This window comes from Zeugodacus cucurbitae, chromosome 4, assembly GCF_028554725.1.
Source record: "Zeugodacus cucurbitae isolate PBARC_wt_2022May chromosome 4, idZeuCucr1.2, whole genome shotgun sequence".
NCBI classification, from domain to species: domain Eukaryota; kingdom Metazoa; phylum Arthropoda; class Insecta; order Diptera; family Tephritidae; genus Zeugodacus; species Zeugodacus cucurbitae.
This window is the reverse complement of record NC_071669.1, coordinates 42664176-42686669: the sequence shown is the minus strand read 5'-3', so window position 1 is coordinate 42686669 and position 22494 is coordinate 42664176. Positions and strand designations below refer to the sequence as shown.

Here is a 22494-nt window from a genome sequence, read left to right as displayed (position 1 = left end):
CTATGAGCGCCTGGAGCGAACTTATGAGAGCTACCCCCGCCTCGATGTCAAATTGGCGAAAAAATTGTTGGTAAATTCAGTCACCATAACGAAACATCGCCAAATGGGTTGAGGCTGATTGACTTCGCCGGGGCCCGAAATAAGGTTATCTGTAGTACTAGATTGCAGTATAAGAAATCCCATCAAGCTGCTGGGATTGACAATGTTGTGACGTACGTACACACCGATGTCCTAATATTGACTTGAAGCACTACCTTGGAGCAGCAAAGATACACACTCGCAGCACGCCATCAAAAGGTTGCAATCACAACCGACAGCAGAACGTCTTTCTACTCGAATTTCACTCAAGCTCTCTGTGAGCACTCATCAGCAACTCGTTATAGGGGAATTGTGGGACCTTGATGGGTACTTCAAGCTCAATGGAAGGTTTCAAGGCCGGATCATTCTCTTGTCGGACTCCTATAGATGATCAAGCGGTTGATACTGATTGGTCCTTATCAGTGTAGCTTTCGCTTTGGCCATATGCCAAATCTTTGAAAATACCCGTGAAAACAGGATCGCACCACACACCACTTTTTAGTCGATTTTAAAGGTGGTTACGACAGTACCTCTATGCCTCTATATCGGTATGTCTGATATTTTTAATATCCCCGCAAAACTAATATGTAAACTGGCATTAGGTAATACCAAAAGCTCCGTCAGGATTGGGAAGGAACTATCCGAGCCGTTCGATATTTTCTACTCCGTTCTAAAATAACAAGTGAATACTCGCTGGAAAAAAATTGGCAAATATTAAAGGAAATTTGACGAGGCGACTATTTGCGCCAAATCATACTAAGAAGACGATATCGAAATGCATGTATAATACGTGTAAAATTTAATGGCGAGCAATACAATACATTTTTAACTTACCCCAACACGTCCATTATCATATTCTCTGCTCGCTTGAATAGTCAATTTCGCTTTAGAATGCATGGCATCTGTTAGGGAATTCCTTTGATGTGAGCCACCACCGGACGCTGAACTCAGCATGGAACCGTTCGCTTTCTGTACTGACGCTTTGCTGCGAAAGCAGAACTCAATGATAGCCACAAAGACAGCCACCAAGAGACCACCAATCAATATATAAAATATACCAGCCACATTACTCAATGACAATTCACTGCGTGATGTCTCCTGATTGTCCTTGTTGAGGTTGCATTCAGTTTTGTCATACCACCACTTATTGCGCAATTTGATCAGTTCGCCATTCTCCTTCAGCGATAGCACAGCCAAATTAATCGGATCTCTGTGTGGTGATGCCCAATCGAGTGTAGATAGGTGTGTGCGTGAGTGTGGAACGTGTGGCGTATTGGAGCGAATAAATTGGTGTAGAAAACATTTGTATGCCGAAAGTTGCCCAATAGATATTTAAATAGTTTGGTTTCGTTTCGGATTTATGAGGTTAGTGGGTCGTGTGGTTGCCAAAGTTTGTCGTTGAATGAGGTTAGTGGGATCAAAAGCATTGGAGGATTGATTGTTTTTATATGTGTGTGTGTTGTGGTATTTAATGCATGCCCGTTAAGTTGTTGATTTTTTGTTGTACACAGCGGCATGTGGTATTTTAATGTTGTTGTTAATGGTTGCATATCCATAGCATTCCATTTGGCAGCATGAAAAGAAAAAAAGATAGCAGAAAATAGCATAATGAATAACTAGAATAACCAAGCAGACAACAATTAATTGAGTATTGAGAATGAGTAACAGCCGGCGAAAAAATGCTGTCAACGGAAGGATGAGAAATTTCATTGAAAGTTCGGAAGGCTAAAAGTAGGTCTGAGTATATAACGTGATGTGCATATGTGCAGAGGTATATGGCATTATGTAGTCCCAAACAGGCATATACTTCTTTAGAAGTCATATATATACCAAATAATGTACTAAATATGAATTTATAGTACATACACGTATGTATGAAAAAGGAGCAATTTTTAATAAAGAAATTCCACTGGCATACATTATACAACATTTTGCTTGCCTGCACAGCTGACTACTTTGGTTCCTGTTGCTGTTGGCAGCAGTCAGCCTTTGATGTTGCTACCAGCCATTAAGCGAGGCATGCAGTGGGCTTTGGTAAGAAAAGACGCGCTTGTTAGCCGTGCATTGGCGCGAGCACATGAGCGTTCATATGTATGATGGAAAAATTCGTTCACATAGTAGGCATACAAGTTGCATGAAAAATGATGTAAAGTTATTTTCGCCAAATTATGGTAGAACGGCAAAAAAGTTATCACCCTTTTTTGGATGAAAAATTTACTTAATTCCCAGATTTTAGTGAACTTTTTAAATTATATCAGAACTATTTACAGAAGTTTACATAATTTACTTATTTCATATATTAATGAGCTAACACTGTTCTACTTTATGCCAGTAGGCGGAAGGTATATGTCTCATTAATTTCTTCAATCCGATGGTGCTTAATTATTTCTAATATATGGACAACCGAAAAGTTAGTTGGTCAGTTCAAAATATCATACCTCATCAGATTGCTCAGTGCTTTCAAATGGTTTTTCTCATATTCGAACTTCAAAAGTAATCGAAGGAAGAAGTATAAAGAGCACTGCATGTTTGATATATGTAGATCTTGTTTCGGCTACTGGCTCTGCTTTCAAACCTATAAATGAGGTAATGTTTAACCAAATGCCTGAACCTCTGCTTCGTTTAAATAAAAGCAGTCTTTTTTCCCCGTCCTATTTGATACTGTTGCATGACTTTGAAGTCGTAAAATTTTATATTGTTACTGTTTGTAAAATATTTTAATATATCTTTAAAATTAAGCTCCTATTAAATTAATTTTAATTCTCTCTGGAGTATCAGGAAACTCCTTATATATATAGTTAATAAAATAGTAATCGTATAGCATCTTCCCCAAATTTACTTCTAAGCACGTCATTTTGTTCCTTTGGTTATTCAGCAAACGAAGCTCCTCTTCTGTGGTTTAGTACATTATTCGTTGCACTGAAGGATTTAAGCTCGATTCTTAGAAAATGTTTCTTATTGTGAGTAGTCCAAATAAAACATATTTATTATCTGTCAAAAAACGTACACTGAATATGAACCTCTTGCTACAAACTCTTTTCATCGTAACTGCTTCAATCTCACTCCACGTGCCAATAAATGCCATTCAAGATAAATTTAAATTAAAAATCTGCACTTTCAGGTATTAAAAATGTACTCAGATTGCTTGCCGGTTTGCGCATTTCGCCAATGCTTTCTTCCATTATTTATATAGCATAACTGAAATTTGGCTGTGTGGTTCATATAACTTTGTATGCTCGCATACTCACCTCAAAGGCGATCCAATCGGTGTTGCTATGCCAAATCCTTTCGTATCCAGATTACGTCCGACTTTCATCGTATCGCAGGGCTCCCTGGCATTCACATACTCATTCTTTGGCGATTCCATCAGCAGTGCATATTTGCCTTTTGATGTGCGCACTCGACGTATGCCTTCATCGTATGTGCTCACAAAGACATGCTTCCGCGAATTCATATACTCCCACATCTTGTTATGTAAGCCGATTTGGGATCTCTGGAATACAGAAACAAAACGGCACAACAAATGATTTACATACATAATAAATTTATATACAAACATATGGAACTACGTACGTACATACATAGCTGTAACTGTTGTGATTCATTATAAATACATTATATGCAAAAATATCCGTGCGCGTATGTGTGCACACCAATTTAAATATTTAAGGAAGCACCTACATCTTTACATAAGCGAATGCGCTCCTATTAATCTTACACAACGAAGTGCCATGAATATGCAAGAGTATGGGTGCTCTTCCAACATTGTACAATGCATTACAGGTATGCCTACATGTATACACAGTTAGTTAGGCTTATGCCTACACGTAGCAGCGGGTTGCTGAAAATTGCTTTCACGACGCCATTGCTTTTACCAAAAAGAGCTGTTGGGATAAAGAATTTCAGAGTGAATCTTAAAAACTTCGGTTTGGCCAAATAGCGAGTGCCCCGTGGGAGGGAGCAAATATTAATAAAAAGCTAAAAGAATTTGTAGAATTTTATTAAATCGCACAATAATTGTGTGCGTCAGCCGGTGAAATTTCTCGTTACCTTTATTGGTACCTACATACGTGCATACATTAGTAGTGACGCTCGAGTGAGACAGCAAATTCAATTAAATTAATAAATTTTTCCCTTCCATGAAATATATGTGAACTTTTTGCAAATAGTTTCCTTTGCATAGGTACAAAGCCGTTTGTAGCTATGTATGTGGTTTTACTATAGGTGGATGTTCATTGTAGGCATTCATGGAAAATTTAAGGCGATAAGAATTCTAAAGATCAATACGTAATGTAATTTGTGAGAGCTCATATACTCGGAAGAGAAAATCTTCACTTTACTGTATGCAAAATATCCCTATTAATACCCCTATTATGACTGGTATATACGTAGTTAATATATCTGTATTTGATATTGTGGATGATTACAGATATACGTATACTGCAAAATTTAGAAAACTTCTCGGAGTTTATATTCTTAATATTAGAAATATTATTCAATTATAGTATGATTATAGTATAGTATATATACAAATAACTATAGTCATGGTAGTCACCGTACGTAATAGGTATTTATTTAAGGATATTACATATATAATTACCATCCGTCATATTACCATTTTTATACTCTCGCAACAAAAGTTGCTAAGAGAGTATTATAGTTTTGTTCACATAACGGTTGTTTGTAACACCTAAAACTAAAATAGTTAGATATAGAGTCATATGTACCAAAGTGATCAGGGTGACGAGTAGATTTGAAATCCGGATGTCTGTCCGTTCGTCTGTCCGTCTGTGCAAGCTGTAACTTGAGTAAAAATTAAGATATCCTGACGAAACTTGGCACACATATTCTTTGGGACCGAGGCTTGCTTTCGAAAATGAGCGAAATCGTCCCATTGTCACGCCCACAAAATGGCGAAAACCAAGAACACATAAAGTGTTATAAATAAGCCATAAATGAATGAAATTTGGAATAAAGGATCGCCCTAGCAAGGGGCATATTTGTATATATCTCGCAAACCAATGAAGCTATATAAACCAAACTTTCTGCAGTTGGTTCTCTTACGTACCCCACCACACATCATAAAAATAGTTGAAATCGGATAATAAACACGCCCACCTCCCATACAAAGGTTACACTTAAAATTACTAAAAATGGGTTAACTCACTAACGAAAAACGTCAGAAACACTAAATTTTACAGAAGAAATAGCAGTAGAAAGCTGCACCCAGATTTTTTTACAAAATGGAAAATGGGCGTGGCATCGCCCACTTATGGGTCAAAAACCATATCTCAGGATCTACTCGACCGCTTCGAATGAAATTCGAAAATATTTTATTCTTTACACCCTGATAACTCAACTTTGAATTCCATCTTATTCCTTCAAATAAACAATAGTGCATATAATCTCTGGCTTCACTTGTGAAAAAATTGTCGAAAACTATAACTTTTCAAGGCCCTAAATTTCGAACATGTTGAACTCAGCGCCTAAGGATAAATTTTAAGCGAAAATATGGGTAAATCTCTCTATGGATAATTTAATGTAATTCGGAGGAAATTGTTTTCTTCTAATATGTGACTCGGTTCCAAAAATTATTAAAATCGGGTCATAACATCTCCATATACCTAATTATAGGTTTTTCAAAAATACGGTGGGCTTTACTCCGCATATATGTATTGGTTAATATTTGAGATATAGTGGATATAGTGTATCTTGCTGGTGAAAATGAATGAAATAGATTCAGGAATTACCTCAGCCCTCATATACTATATATGACGATTTGTCTTATTCTATTAAAATTAATGCCGAATTTATGGGTAAATTTGTATGTTATGTAAATATAATTTCTTCAATAAATTGCGAGAGTATAAAATGTTCGGTTGCACCCGAACTTAGCCTTTCCTCACTTGTGTAATATTAAATAAATCGGAAAGCTGATAGGCTAACCGAGCCTCGAAAATTCACTTTTTCGAAAAGCTGGTGATAAAGATTTGGTGGGTGTTGATTTCACCCAGAAGTTCCTTCAAGTCGAGTAATTGTGCTCTCAATTGTCTAAACGATTTTACCTTATTCGGTAATGTTAGTCTTGGTTGTTGTTTTTGTTTGTAGTTTTGTATTATACGCTTTCGACCAACGTAGAAGGTTCTCAGTTAGTGTAAGACTAAATACAAGCTTGAAGATTACGATTATTTCAAAAGTTAGTAATGTTTGTGAAGATATATGACTTCCTAGTAGTAGATATGGTAATCGAGGTATAAGGATGGCTAGTCTGAAAGAGTGTTGTAAAATAGAACAGGTAGCATAAACTTCATTGGACGTAGTCGCGTTGGTCATATGTTCTGTAATTCAGTTCATTTTCTGTTCTATAGGTCATGTGCACTAATATTTTCTGAGATATACACATTTACTAGTTTTCAATGAGATCCACATTAATCGGATCAGTTAATATATAAAAGCTTAATGTAATATATAATTTAATATTTTGATATTACTTATTCGATAAGAAAATCTACTTGATTTAAATCGATCAAAGTAAATAAGGCGACTCATTTCAATTGCAGACATACCACAGCATTTCCAGCGTTTCCTTCGGGCATTACTACCAGCGTATGTTACGAATGAAATGGTGAATTGAATTTGACATTTTCGCTGGAGTGATTTAGTCGACATAGTGCCCATTTGTACATGTATATGTATGCGTATACCAATGCACATTGTATTGATGGCTTTGCACTCCACTATTGTCAAAAAAAATTCAATTCTGCGTAACGTCATTGCTGTGACGAGTTGCAGCAAAAAGCTGTTGACTACTGAATGACGTGCTGTGCAATTATTTTTGACAGTCTACTGGTGCAACTGTAACTAAGAGCATCACTGTGAGTGCAAAAATTTTTAATCTTCGCCGAGAACCACATGCACTACCATAAATGGTAAGTTTCTTTTGTATTGCGATATGCGCGCATAGATATACATACATACACACATACATGTATATATGGTATGTCTACATAAAGCTTATTTAAGCTGAAATATTTAAGAGGATAAACGAGGCACAGGCATTAAAGTATTTCGATAACCGAAAAACGTGGGTTCATTTTAAATGAAGAGCTTACGTTAATGTTGTGTATCAATAAATTCACTTCTAGTACTGAGAACAGTTTGACATTTTTTTTTATTTTAAAGGCTTGAAGAATGGTACAGAAAACAGATATTATACGAAAATCTATATAGTTTCGTGAATTCGTTCTAATATTGTGCACTCGAAAGTCTAAAGCAATTTTTAAGAGTCCATTCCATCATTCTTTCATTTGTACATATATTTCTATACTTTGATGCCCTCAATATCTGCAACTTAACTTCCACATCACATGTATACCACTCATTCAAATTTGACCGACATGGGTACACTTCTCTCCTGCGTGTATCCTACCCGCATCGTCCATTCGAACTCGCACACTACTGTCTGTCTATCTATCCGAGCTTGTCTGGCATTGTCATTGGTACTGACAACGTGGCCCAGCTCGCTTTTGGCGAGTTCCACTTTCCATATTTTTTCTTTTGTACGATATTGATTTCAGGCAATTACACCCCATGACAGCGTAAATCAATCAAAGAAAAATTTTATTACAGAAATTTCCAAAGTGAATTGAAGCAAGATTGACTGGCCTGAAAATGTTTGACAACTTGAGCAGATATTTGAATTTTTATTCATTAAAAACTCATGTTGCCATGTTGCAAGCAGATTCGAAAGAAAAACATGACTCACATGGGAAAATCACATCACAAATTGCTCAAATATGTCGAAATATCAAAGCCAAGTGTAGCAAAAACTGGTCGTGTATGCACATCAATCGATCAAATTACATTTTACAAGCTCGGTACAAGCTATGTAAATATACATATATATTGGTGCACGCACACATATGCATATATTTACTTCGCATATCACCGAAAATATCCATTAATGGGCATATAAGTGTGTATGAAATGCATGTATAAGCCCTTAATGCATCCCAATATGCGCTGGGAGGAAAAGCTTGAAATATATACATAATATACGTACATATACATAGTTACACATGTCAAAATACATACATTTATTTACCCTTTTACTAGCGCAAACAGTTATAAATCTTGAATTTCCGGAAAATTATTAAGTGAATTTAAAAGTTACTTGAGTTTTCGACGGCTTCCATCAACAGCCAATTATATTTAATATTTAAAGTTTAATTTTCAATAACACTTGTGTAAATAGAGACAAGTACAAGGGACTAAGAATTCTTCGTTCACAGCGAATTTAGGTTACCTGCTGCAATCGACGTATATAAAAAGGCTGTGATGTCGCGTATATATTTTGATCAATGAAATTTGTGTATGGCGATGGAAATTTGCAGTAGTTGTCAGTTGAACTACACTTATGCTTACCAATTGACTTACCAATTGAGAAGTTCTTTTCATGTTTAATGAATTTATTGGTAGTATTAAATTTTGTGCATACGTAGAATGGGTTGAGAAGTGCACAAGCACTTTATATATTTATGGCTTAGGTAAAAATTATCATTCCATGTATGACGTCAGTATGAAAGATGAGCAGTTTGAAAGTTCGGGATTATCGACGAGAAGATGCCGATAACAATTTTTCCTAGTGATAACAATACGAAGAGAACGATCTTCCGGAAAAGTTTAGCATTACTCTGAAGAATAAAAGTAACTAAGTTGACTGCGTTCTAAAAGCGATTCTAGTACCTTACAGTGACATAAAATTTCTCGAAAATAGCGTAAGAAATTGTAACTGCGATTTCGAGACCAAGAACTAAGCTGTAAGTATTCCTATTCAGTTTTTCGGGTATATTTCAAGCTGATGTCTTCGACATAAATTCAATTTACTGTTATAGCGAATCAACCACATATACGGAATTGGCATTTCTATGGTAGTCAAGCAGCAACTTAAGGACTTAGCAACTTAATCGAGTGAGTATATAAGATCAACAGTATTACCTGGGAACAATAGCTTAGAGAGAGAGACGAGATGACTGACCAAGTAGCAAAGAAAGCGACAGCCACTTGCCAAATTGTGTCAGAGATACCTTAGCATCAAAAGCTTGAATGCGCTCTGATTCCAAGAAGAAGCATGTTAGGATTCTTTAGTGAGCTGATACTGAACGATGTTATACGTCGTGTGTTCAAACAATAACAGAAATTGTCTAATTTAAAATTCACTGGCTTTTATTTATTTTCATATGGCTTTTCCCTTTTCCAATAAACTTAGACGAGCTTTTTTTTTATGATCTTGGCGGTTTTCGTTTATTAAAAGATCACATTTCGTTGCTTGTTCAAGAATACTTAGTCAAAAACAATACTATAAAGATGCCCTAACCTCCATATTCGTCAGATATGACTCCGTGTGACTTTTTCCTATATCCAGAAATAAAAAAATTTCTAAAGGGCAGTCGATGTACAAACCTACTAGAAATCACTGAAAGAGCCAAACGCTACTATCCCAAAAATCGAGTTTCCACGATTGGAATAATCGCTGTCGTTTATGCTTTATCTTGAATGGGGACTATATTAAAGGTGATACCTCGTATAAGCGAGGAGAGAGGGCAAATTATCAAAAAACTCTGTTAAGTTCAGCTGCCTATTAAATAGGGATTCTACAAAGCCTTTCTTAAATATATAATTACTAAATCTGTCTCAATAGAATTTTCCTCTTTAACATTACTGTATTTTCAAACTATATTTCACTTCTACTAGTTCCGATTTATGAAAAATTTCCTTGCAAAATAATCCAAATAAAGTGTTGTTTGCAATCAGCAAATAATGTCGGTGATTTCCTCTTCTTCACCACTTTTTATACAATAATTAATTTATAATTTTATATTTGAAGATATCAAAATACTGATGAAGTGGAATTCAGATTTGTTAGCATAAGAGAAATGAACCCGTTTTATAGTACCGACATGAGAGTACATCTAGGTATGTCTGGTAAAGCAAAACCTACGAGCTAAATGTCTGTTCACGAAACATCTATATATACTATGCATTGCATTGTACTTACCCGGAAAAAGTCCCAAGTGGAGCCATGTAAGAGTGTACCGTACTGCACTTCCGTTTGCATAGCTAAGTCTTCGGGCGAATTGATTGGTGTCACCATGCGTTCGACGGTGAGAAATGCTGCCAAATTGGCTGTATACGATGAAATTAGAATGAGCGTGAAAAACCACCAAGCGGCGCCAACTATGCGACCGGAGATGGATCGCGGTGATATGTCGCAGCCCTGTTGCATAAAAGCGGCCAAGGCAAACCAAAATGAATTCAAAATGCTGAACTCGTTGACCGCTACGTTGCCGGATGAGCCGAGACCAACGCTTCCGGCCACACCACCAGCACTGACTACGCCAATATTTGCCGGGCTGGCCGTGGCACTAGTCGCACCGGTCATTGGACCGGGCACCGGTACACCGCCGATGATGCCAGGTGGCTGTTGATTAGCCATTTGATCGTGATGTGCATGAGAATCTGCCGGAAAAGAGAGAACGAGAAGTATGACAAGATGTGGGCAAGTAATAATGGTGAATGATGAAATGATAAAGCAACCGTGTGTGGCACATACATACATATATCAAAAGAATCACAAATGTGTGCATATTCGAGTGTAACTATGTGGTTTTGCTTGGTTGTGTAGCTGTGCGCATACCGGCATTATCAGTTGATTGTAGGTATTTGCATGCAACTTGAAAATGACAAGCGGCCATTCACATTATTGTACATATGTATATGTATGTGTGTGCGTTTTTGGTCATTGTGTCTGCTTCATTGATTGTACTCATACAAATGTACGGAGGTGTGTGAAAGCTGTGCATATGCTAACGAAAAGGCCGTCTGTGAACTATTAAATTGGACGCCTGTGAATGCCGCATATCGCACTTTGAATGCCGCATAAAGTCAGGCGCTGCCAGGCACATGCCACACACCAAGCCTCGACGGAGGCCTACGTGCGCTGAATGCCATATGTGCCAAGGAATGTTTGCCATCGCACATTCACTTTGTTTTTATATCTACTGGAATTTTCACCATTTATTTCGTATCATCATTCTTTATCTGCTCTTCTTTTTTGGGTGCTCTCATATGATGTTGTCTTCGTTTTTGGCTGCTATGCGGCTCCGGGGCATGCTGGTATTCCGTTTTAGTTTTTATCTACTAAACCCCAAACACATAACAAATATTTACATGCCTCGCCGTTTCAGCTCACAGCCCTGCAGGGAATATTTTGGCTTCAAAGTTTGTTTACACTTGTTCATGTCATGTGTGAATTTCTTAAAAGAACTTTTAAAGCTTGAGCTGCTTTAATAGTGATAAATAGCTGATTTGAAAGCGCCGATAAAGGATTAAACTTTTACACTCAAAATTTATGCGGAGATTTGACATACTTTATAGAGTGTCAAATGATGCCACTGCGTCTTTAAATTTATTTAAAATGCATACAATTTAAGGTCATGGCCAAGAATTTAGCTTTATTATAAATATGATAAGGGTTTGCGTTTATGTTTGAATAATGATTTCAGGCGAGTGACCGCCGCGGTTGAATCGAATCAATTTCAGCTGAGATGTCCAATTTTCGATAATTTTTTACAGCAATGGGGCCATACCATGTCAGCAACAAACGGAAGTCTGTTTATTATAAAATGGGAAACCAAATTGAGTATAAAACATCTTCGAAAAAAGCATTGCCTCATTGAAAACCACACGACGAAAAAAAAGCCCCGGTATTAGAACTAAAAGCTTTATCGTTTTTCGACTATCAATCCGTGTTCTGGTTTTATGTCTTCTATCTTCTCTTGTTATCAATCAAACAGTCAGCGCATTCGCGTATTGGCTCCCACGTCACTGTTGACAGTCATAACTTCGAAGTCGTAGATAATTTCGTATACCTGGGATCCAGCATCAACAACACGAACAATGTCAGCCTCGAAATCCAGCGCAGAATCACTCTTGCCAACAGGTCTTACTTTGGACTGAAAAGTAAAGTCCTCTCTCGACGAATCAAAATCAAACTCTAAAGTCGCTTATCATTCCCGTCCTGCTTGAACGATGTCAACATCAGATGAGATGACACTAGGAGTTTTCGAGAGGAAAACTTTGTGCAAGATTTATGGTCCTCAGAACATTGGCAACGCCGAATACCGCAGTCGATGGAACGATGATGTTGTCCGAAAGGACGAAAACACTCCAGCTCTGAAAGTGTTCGATGCAGTACCCGCCGGCGGAAGCCGAGGAAGGGGAAGGCCTACACTCCGTTGGAGGGCCCAGGTGGAGAGCGACCTGGTTACATTGGGATCTCCACTTGATGCCGAACTGCGAAGGAAAGAGAGAAGTGGCGCGCTATCATCGTTTCGGCTATAACCGGCTAAACGGTTTCAACGCCAATCACGTACATCTTCTCCTAACCTCTTTACGAAGTTCCCTAATTATTAATTTGCCTAGAGATCAAAGCTCACATCTAATTTCCGGTTTTCTCAGATCCCAACTGAGCTTAACTCCTGAAAAATATTTTAATACTAATATACACTATATTTTTAAATACCTTGAACATACTATAGACCATGAACTTTCCTGAAGGGAATAGGAATATATTTGTGTCTACAAACTGTGACGGATGCGGCAGTTGGGTCAAAGCAGACACTGTCGCCTTGCTGCCATACCAAATCACACAAATCTTCATATATGTATGAGTGTGTAACTATGTGTCGAATTCCGTTATTCCGAAATTCCGTTAGCAGCTTAGTTATTTCGCATGGGTATTTTTATATGTTTGGCGAAAATTCGTCTGCATATACTCGTACATAAAGCCACACACACACACACACATGCATATGCACAAGCTTTTAGCAATTAAATTAAGGCGCAGTCGTCATCTCATAGATGTGTGGTTGTGCTGCTGTAACTTACGGCCCCACAGCAACATGGAACTATTATGGAAGTTAGGCAACTCGTTGGCGTTTTCATGACGAGAGGTTTGCATGCAAACATACATATGTACATGTGTGTGTGTTTGTTTGTAGTTTTAGACATGTGTTGGTAATGCTATGCTTTCAGTAACTCCTTGACTGTCCGCCGCCCAACGTGGCATGTCACTGTAATTTGTGACTTTGATGTGGAGCAAGATTAGAACGAGTGAATTAAATGAACGCATCCTAATTGAAAGGATTTGTGATTTGTGGCCAGGATTGCTGCTAAATTGCCAATCGAATTGGCAGCACATACATATAGATTATACAATGTGTATGTGTATGAGTATGAGTGTGCTGCTAGAAGCGCTTAGAGTGCTGTGTTGCGGTAAAATCAAGGGACTGCTTGGAAGCGAAATTGATTGGCAAACGTTGAAAGTGGGTACATTAAATGAACTTTGTGATATTAAAGTGAGGTATTGAGCTTATTATGTGAGCACTCATTTAAATATTGAGAATTTAGTATTAATCGAAAATTCTAGCTTTAATTTTTCAACTATTTGAGATTTTGTAAAATTAGGTCCTTTTTGTATGTTGTATGTGTTTATTTTAAAATCTTTGTTGGTGCTTTAGTGTCTACTACACACTTTATAAATATTTGACAAATCCATTTACAAATTTTATGCAGCACTTACCTGTCTGATACTGCACAATGCGCCACTCGTACGGCGAAAAGCGGGAAACAAAGAACAGTACGATGCTCACACCAATGTAGCTGAAGATGACACTCATCTGTTGGAACACATGCGGGGAAGAGACAGGAAGCAGCAACGAGGAAACAGGTAATAGCATTCACATGAAAAGAGAAAAAATGCAGTTTTTATTGCTCCGGTCTTTTATTTTATGCAAATCATATTTAAGAGAGAAGCTTTCAAGAACTTAAGTGAACAAGTATATAGCGTCAATACTCAAAAATAGTTTTCCACTTTTAATGGTGCCTGAACGGAAAAGTGGCTAACGAAAACTAATGGACTTTAAGAATCGATGTTAATAAGTTTGTGTAAAAGAAAATATAAAATATTTACATATAAGTTTAAGAGAAGAAAATATGTAACTATAATAATTTTTAAATTTAATTTAAACAATTTTGTGTGTGTGAAAATTCATTAAGCATTGCCGCAAGAGAAAAAGGGAATACTATTTTGGAATAAATAACTTAAATTTAATGCAATAAAGCACACATTTTATGGCTTTGTTACTCTTATTAAGGTAGAACATATGTTTTTTATACTCTCGCAACAAATGTTGCTAAAGAGAGTATTATAGTTTTGTTCACATAACGGTTGTTTGTAACACCCAAAACTAAACGAGTTAGATATAGGGTTATATATACCAAAGTGATCAGGGTGAAGAGTGGAGTTCAAATCCGAATGTCTGTCTGTCCGTCCGTCCGTCCGTCCGTCTGTGCAAGCTGTAACTTGAGTATAAATTAAGATATCTTGATGAAACTTGACACACTTATTTCTTGGCACCATAGGAAGGTTGCTTTCGAAAATGAGCAAAATCGGACCACTGCCACGCTCACAAAATGGCGAAAACCAAAAACACATAAAGTGCCATAACTAAGCCATAAATAAAGCTATGGAAATAAAATTTGGTATGAAGGATCGCACTATGAAGGGGCATATTTGGATGTAATTTTGCCCCGCTCCCTACTAAGTTTTTTGTACATATCTCGCAAACCAATAGAGCTATATAAACCAAACTTTCTGCAGTCGTTTTTTTTAGCCACTTCCTAATACAGTCCAAAAATGAAAGAAATCGGATAATAATCACGCCCACCTTCCATACAAAAGTTAGGTTGAAAATTACTAAATGTGGGTTAATTCACTAACGAAAAACGTCAGAAACACTAAATTTCACATAAGAAATGGCAGATGGAAGTTGCACTCAGATTTTTTTACAAAATGGAAAATGGGCGTCGCCCACTTATGGGTCAAAAACCATATCTCAGGAACTACTCGACCGATTTCAATGAAACTTGGTTTGTAATAGTTTCCTTACATCCCTTACAATATATAAAGTAAACACTAGTGAAGATATCGGTGCAGAACTTTGCACAAATACTACGTTTATAGTGTGGCAGCCCCATTCTAAAAATTGCCAAAATCGGACCATAGGTTTTCAATGCCCCATATATCGAACATGAGGACCTCGGTGCTTCTAACTTCTAATATTAGGGTTTCCAACTTTCAATGGACTTTATACAATATATATGACGAATATGTGGGTCAAATTGTGTATTATATAATATAAATAAAGTCAAATAAATAAATTGCGAGAGTATAAAATGTTCGGTTACACCCGAACTTAGCCCTTCCTTAATTGTTATTCTCTGAGTTTATTCAGAGTTCAAAAACCTGTGTGAAATAGTAAAGGGTGATTTTTTAAGAGCTTGATAACTTTTTTAAAAAAAAAAAAAACGCATAAAATTTGCGGTTCTTTATTTGAAACGTTAGATTGGTTCATGACATTTACTTTTTGAAGATAATTTCATTTAAATGTTGACCGCGGCTGCGTCTTAGGTGGTCCATTCGGAAAGTCCAATTTTGGGCAACTTTTTCGAGCATTTCGGCCGGAATAGCCCGAATTTCTTCGGAAATGTTGTCTTCCAAAGCTGGAATAGTTGCTGGCTTATTTCTGTAGACTTTAGACTTGACGTAGCCCCACAAAAAATAGTCTAAAGGCGTTAAATCGCATGATCTTGGTGGCCAACTTACGGGTCCATTTCTTGAGATGAATTGTTCTCCGAAGTTTTCCCTCAAAATGGCCATAGAATCGCGAGCTGTGTGGCATGTAGCGCCATCTTGTTGAAACCACATGTCAACCAAGTTCAGTTCTTCCATTTTTGGCAACAAAAAGTTTGTTAGCATCGAACGATAGCGATCGCCATTCACCGTAACGTTGCGTCCAACAGCATCTTTGAAAAAATACGGTCCAATGATTCCACCAGCGTACAAACCACACCAAACAGTGCATTTTTCGGGATGCATGGGCAGTTCTTGAACGGCTTCTGGTTGCTCTTCACCCCAAATGCGGCAATTTTGCTTATTTACGTAGCCATTCAACCAGAAATGAGCCTCATCGCTGAACAAAATTTGTCGATAAAAAAGCGGATTTTCTGCCAACTTTTCTAGGGCCCATTCACTGAAAATTCGACGTTGTGGCAGATCGTTCGGCTTCAGTTCTTGCACGAGCTGTATTTTATACGGTTTTACACCAAGATCTTTGCGTAAAATCTTCCATGTGGTCGAATAACACAAACCCAATTGCTGCGAACGCCGACGAATCGACATTTCACGGTCTTCAGCCACACTCTCAGAAACAGACGCAATATTCTCTTCTGTACGCACTGTACGCATTCGTGTGGTTGGTTTAATGTCCAATAAAGTAAACTGAGTGCGAAACTTGGTCACAATCGCATTAATTGTTTGCTCACTTGGTCGATTATGTAGACCATAAATCGGACGTAAAGCGCGAAACACATTTCGAACCGAACACTGATTTTGGTAATAAAATTCAATGATTTGCAAGCGTTGCTCGTTAGTAAGTCTATTCATGATGAAATGTCAAAGCATACTGAGCATCTCTTTGACACCATGTCTGAAATCCCACGTGATCTGTCAAATACTAATGCATGAAAATCCTAACCTCAAAAAAAATCACCCGTTAGAAAGTATTTTTAATCCACATTTATATGGGCCCTGCAGAGCTAAATAGAGAAGGTACAATCTTATTCTATAAGACTGTACAGCTGCTGACGTATGCCTATGATATTGATATCATCGGAAACAACAACCGCGCCGTTTTTCCCGCCTGGATAAGGAAGCGAAGCGAATGGGAAATGAATGAGGACAAGACGAAATATCTCCTGTTATCAAGCAAACAGTCAGCGCATTCGCGGCTTGGCTCCCATGTCACTGTTGACAGTCATAACTTCGAAGTCGTAGATAATTTCGTATACCTGGGAACCAGCATCAACAACACCAAAAATGTCAGCCTCGAAATCCAGCGCAGAATCACTCTTGCCAACAGGTGCTACTTTGGTCTGAGCAGGCAATTGAGAAGTAAAGTCTTCTCTCGACGAACCAAAATCAAACTCTACAAGTCGCTTATCACTCCCGTTAGGGTGTCCCTTATTCTTTAAAAATTTCAAAATTTGATATTTTTTTGCGCGGCACCTTTTGGTTAACTGAAACCGCCTAAAAAATTCAGAATTCCAGCGATGATCCTATACCCTGCCTCAAGCAGCTCAAAATATGTATTAACTTTTTTTAACTTTTTAAAAGGCAAATGTCAAAGGTTATTCACTTGCTGTAACGCGAATAATAATGCAAGTTTCTACTACCAGAAGAACTTAAATTGATATCCGTACATTTAGTGAAAAAACAAAAACTTTAAGACTGTTAAATTATTATTTATTTACTGGCAAATATACCTGAAAAAACAGAGTTTTTAGTCAATGATTTCATAGGCATTACTCTACGAGCGTGCTGACTAACAAGGAGAAGGTTTTGGAAATTGTCTTCAGTTTTCACTTGTCCCAAATACTCTTGAGTTAAGCCTACGGCCCTTTCAGCAGCGTCATTGATAACAGGAAACGTTGTAAAAAATTTCTTCGCAATAATAAAACTTTTTCATGAGGCCCATTCAATTGGATCAATTTGTAGGAAATCATAACTAAGATTGAACCTGCGGAAAATTTCGAGAGAGTTTGGACTTAGTAGCTCATAAAAACCTTTTTCCAGAAAATTTGCAACATCTTTCGGCTTGACAATAATTTTTTTGTAACCCAAGGATGGAGGCTATAAATTAGATGCATTATCCTCTTTTTCCATATAGCAGAGTATCTGTGACATCTTACGTTTCATTTCAATAGAAAGAGTGGAATCAAACACGGCAAGTGTCACCCACTCAGGTGTTAAATACCACAGATGCCCTAGATGTCGCTGCTTCTCGACACCAGCTATTTTAATATCTTTTGCAGGTAACATTGCACCTACACGTCCTTTCATCTTCTGTCGTAAGAGAAATTCGCAGTCTTCAGGAATGGTAATCAAAGTCATTGCATCTTTGTGTGACACATCGAAGAGATCGTTAAATTTGTCCACAAAAGAAGCTTCTAATTCTATTTGCCGACCTGAACGTCGATAGGCATTTTTCTGGAGTGCTCTATATTCATCGTGAAGAGCGATAATTTTTTTCACCACGTAAGCTTTGTCACTAGTAGGAATTCTTGCTCGTTCCCAAAACTCACAAACAGCATCTGAAGTCAGCCGACTTGCTTCAGAAACACTGATACTTTCATTCCTTTCAAGCAGTTTATAAGACAAATATCACAGACGGGGTGGTAGTTTCGCTCCCAGTATCTCTTCCTCAGTATGGTCAATAAGATATAAATGCTTCCTTATCTTAACACCATTCATCATGACACTTGAAGCCAGAAATCCTCAAAAAACACAACTCAGTTTACGAAGGATAAAGAAAACTTTAGACAAGTTAAAACCTACCCTCAGTCAAAGAGCTAGGCGCGCGAACGAAAAGAAATACTTTATTGACTCGATTCGCGGAGTAAAATAGAAGTTGATGACGAACTACATATATTAGCTAAGTAAATGCAGTTGGACATAGAGCGGTATTTATTTTTATATTGCATATGAATTAAAAGGCAGATACATGAGAAAAATTACTTCTCTCAGATGCCAGACTGCCAAAGTTATAAAATATTGACGTAAAACTTCGACTGCCTTGAAGCAGGGTTTTCGTTTTTCCAATAGATTTGAAATTTTGTAGATTGATTCAACTTATCGAAAGGAAAAAAAAAAATTGTGTGCCACATCGTAATTCTTAATATTGCATTTTAAGGGACACCCTAACTCCCGTCCATCTATATGGTGTAGAAGCGTGAACGATGTCAACATCCGATGAGACGTCTCTCGGGGTTTTCGAGAGAAATGTTTTGCGCAAGATATATTCTCTAAACAATGACAACGGCGAATACCGCAGACGATGAAACGATGAGCTGTACGATTTATACGACGACATAGACATAGTTCAGCGAATAAAAAGACAGCGGCTACGCTGGCTAGGTCATGTTGTTCGAATGGACGAAAGTGCGAAATAAGCAATAGGCCAGCGAAATGACAAGGGTTGGGTTTGGGTTTCGAAGGGTTTCCTACATCTTTCATAAATTTGGATTAGGCTTTCAGCAACTTTTTTCTGATAAAACAAACAAACTTCAATCGAAAGGGTGGTGACAGTGAAGACTTAATCGCCGCTACTAAACGAAACATTTTAATTAAACGAAAGAAATTTTTCTTTATAACAAACATAATTCGTATAAAATGAAATTTTGAAGAAAACATTTTTCTTTAAAACGATTTGTAATTTTGGAAATTAGAATGAAAACACTTCAATACTGAGTCCAACGACAATTTGTAACAGAACAAAATATTTGATTTCGCTTTCTTTGTAATTCTGTTCCACTGCGTTTTCTCCTGTGTTTGCCTGAGGCTGAGACCTAATTTGATTTGTGACGAACAACCTAAATTTCTTTTCTTAACTGATTACGTATTTCACTTTCGCTTTCTCTTAGCTTGTTAGCTTTGCTGTCATTTGATTTTCGTTATTATTAAAGTGACACGCTTTTTATTAGCTTCACAACTTTTGGCATTTGCGAAACTTTGGAAATGAACGGAGCCACATGGAGGCATGTGTGTAAAAGTTCGTGCGCCTGAAAGTAGGCAAACAAACGCAAGTGTATGCAGGATATACTAATATTATATGTGCGTTTGCACTTGCATGCTTCTATATAGGTGCGCTTGTTTGTGCAAGGATTTTAATTTAATGCAAAGCTATTTGCACATACATACATGCTTAGGTAGATTGCGCACACATATATAGTATGTGTATATTTTGTATACGTTTCATGTTTAAATATGCGTGGAAACTTAAAGGGGTGGGACCTTGACAGTGAAAATCTTTAAAAACATTAAATTTTTCGTAGAATTTTGTCGAGAATACCTTAACATCTCAATTCTTAAATATGTATTCTTAACTTACAGTAGTTATTATTCATTGATTGAGGTAAATATACTTCAACAACCTCAGAATTTTATATTTTTGAGGACTCGAATAAGTCCTCAATTTATTTATTTAAGCGAAGATTATTTTTTTCTCTGAAGATATCAATACTCATTTCTTAAATATAATTCTAAGGCTGAATAAGAGGTTTCGAAATATAATTATTTTCTACCCAATAAATATTTAATCTTGAAACGAAGTCGATCTTTGATATTACTGCATGTGAAGCATAATTTTTCTATAAGAAAGTGCTGTAAAATATCATGAAAATTTTTTCAATAAAATTAAAATAATAAGAGAAATGTTAAAACACGAATAGCCAAGAAATCGAAAGAAACTAATCCACGTAAGATTTAGTCTCTTCTTTGTTTTGGATTCATTCTGAAAATATTTGCTCAACAATTTAAACATTTGCATGGTTATACCCCTAATTTGAGACCGTGAGAGTACAACAGAACCAAGGTATACCTGATGTTACGGATGAAGAAGTTCGAGAAGCAAGCGATCGGTTAAACCCATCTAAAGCCCCTGGACCAGATGGAATACCGAACATAGTGTTAAAAACAGCGATTGTCAGAAACATAGACCCATTCCGAACAATGTACAACATATGTATTCAAGAAGGCCGCTTTCCTAACATATGGAAAAGGCAGTACCTTATATTGCTGTCAAAACCTAACAAACCAATGACAGAGCCGTCCCACTTCAGGCCTCTCTGCATGTTAGACTCCGCGGGAAAAATTTTAGAGCGGATCATATACCAACGGCTAAACAAGGCAATAGACGATGCCGGTGGACTATCCCCAAACCAATTTGGATTCAGAAAGGCAAGATCCACAACTGCAGCGGTAACCCTAGTAAAGACCCTGGCTGAACGGGCTATAAGCGGAAAAAGATGGAAGGGAGGCACAATACAGTACTGTATGGTTGTAACCCTCGATGTTAAAAATGCATTTAATTCGGCGAACTGGCAGAGTATATTGACTGCACTAAAAAGCTTCTCCGTACCTCAATATCTTTACAACATAATTGTAAGCTATTTCGAGGAAAGAACTCTGAGATATGATACAAACAAAGGCAGACAAAAATACAAAGTCACTGGTGGAGTACCACAGGGGTCCGTACTTGGGCCTCTACTCTGGAACATAATGTACGACGGAGTACTACGACTCAAAGTACCCAAAAATGTTCACATCATCGGTTTTGCAGATGATATTGCTGTTGTTGTTATAGCAAAACACATTCACGATATTGTTATGATAACCAACAGGACAATAGCGTTAATAGGCGATTGGCTCGAAACTCACGGACTGACCCTAGCAGAGAACAAGACCGAAGCGGTACTTATTACCGGCAGAAAAGTCCGCGAAGTTGCCACGTTCAGCACAAAGGGGGTGAACATTACTACACAACCAGCAATCAAATACTTGGGTATTATTCTTGATGCAAGGATGTCCTTTAAGGAACACGTAGCATATACATGCGAAAAAGCTACAAAAGTGTGCAGAGCTTTGACTCGTTTAATGCTCAATACTCGTGGGCCAAAGCAAAATAGAAGACGACTACTAGCTGGGGTACTTAAGTCCGTCGCTCTGTTCGGCGCCCAAATTTGGGGGAAAGCCCTCGAAATAAAATCATATCGTCGGGGCCTTTTCTCCACATATGCCACTTGTGCACTGAGAGTATGCTCCGCATTTCGTACAGTATCGGAAGACGCTGCTTTAGTTATTGCGGGCTTACACCCCTTAGACCTCTTAGGCAAGGAGTTTCAGTATGTGATGAATGATAGTTTACCACACACGACACTAAAAAGAAGTGCCAGGGCAGAAACGACCAATCGCTGGCAAAAACGATGGGAAGACAGCGGAAACGGGCATTGGACATTTCGTTTGATCCCAAACATTGAACCTTGGTTATATAGAACGCATGGTGAAGTTGATTTCCACCTAACTCAAATCCTCACAGGACATGGATGCTTCAAAGCATATTTGAAACGATTCGGGCACGAAACTAACGATATATGTGATTATTGCGGAGGCGCAACCGTGGAAAATGTAGAACACACATTCTTCCATTGCCCGAAATATAACCATGAGAGGCAACATCTCAAATATTCGCTTGGTATAGACCCTACTCCTGATAACCTAGTAAACCAAATGGTCGAATCGGTAGAGAAATGGGAAGCAGTTTGCGAAGCTGCAGCCAGAATCATGAAATCACAACGAGCCAGCGAACAGCGGCGGAGAAGTGAGCTGTTAAATAGAACGAACAACTACGACTTGAACACACTAACATTGACGTGACGGGAAGGGTTGGCGACGAACAA

General features: G+C 37.6%; 1 protein-coding gene across 2 annotated transcripts in view; it reads right to left on the bottom strand.

The window, feature by feature from the left end:
- Positions 1-22494, bottom strand: part of LOC105218571 (glutamate receptor 1) — a 112668-nt gene that overhangs the window by 11154 nt on the left and 79020 nt on the right. For both annotated transcript variants that reach the window (XM_054229451.1, XM_054229452.1), the window contains exons 12-15: positions 13721-13817; positions 10136-10596; positions 3327-3571; positions 913-1288 (exon numbers count right to left, since the gene is read on the bottom strand). In XM_054229451.1, the coding sequence (XP_054085426.1) occupies positions 913-1288; positions 3327-3571; positions 10136-10596; positions 13721-13817 (1179 nt within the window). The remainder of the gene's footprint in view (positions 1-912; positions 1289-3326; positions 3572-10135; positions 10597-13720; positions 13818-22494) is intronic.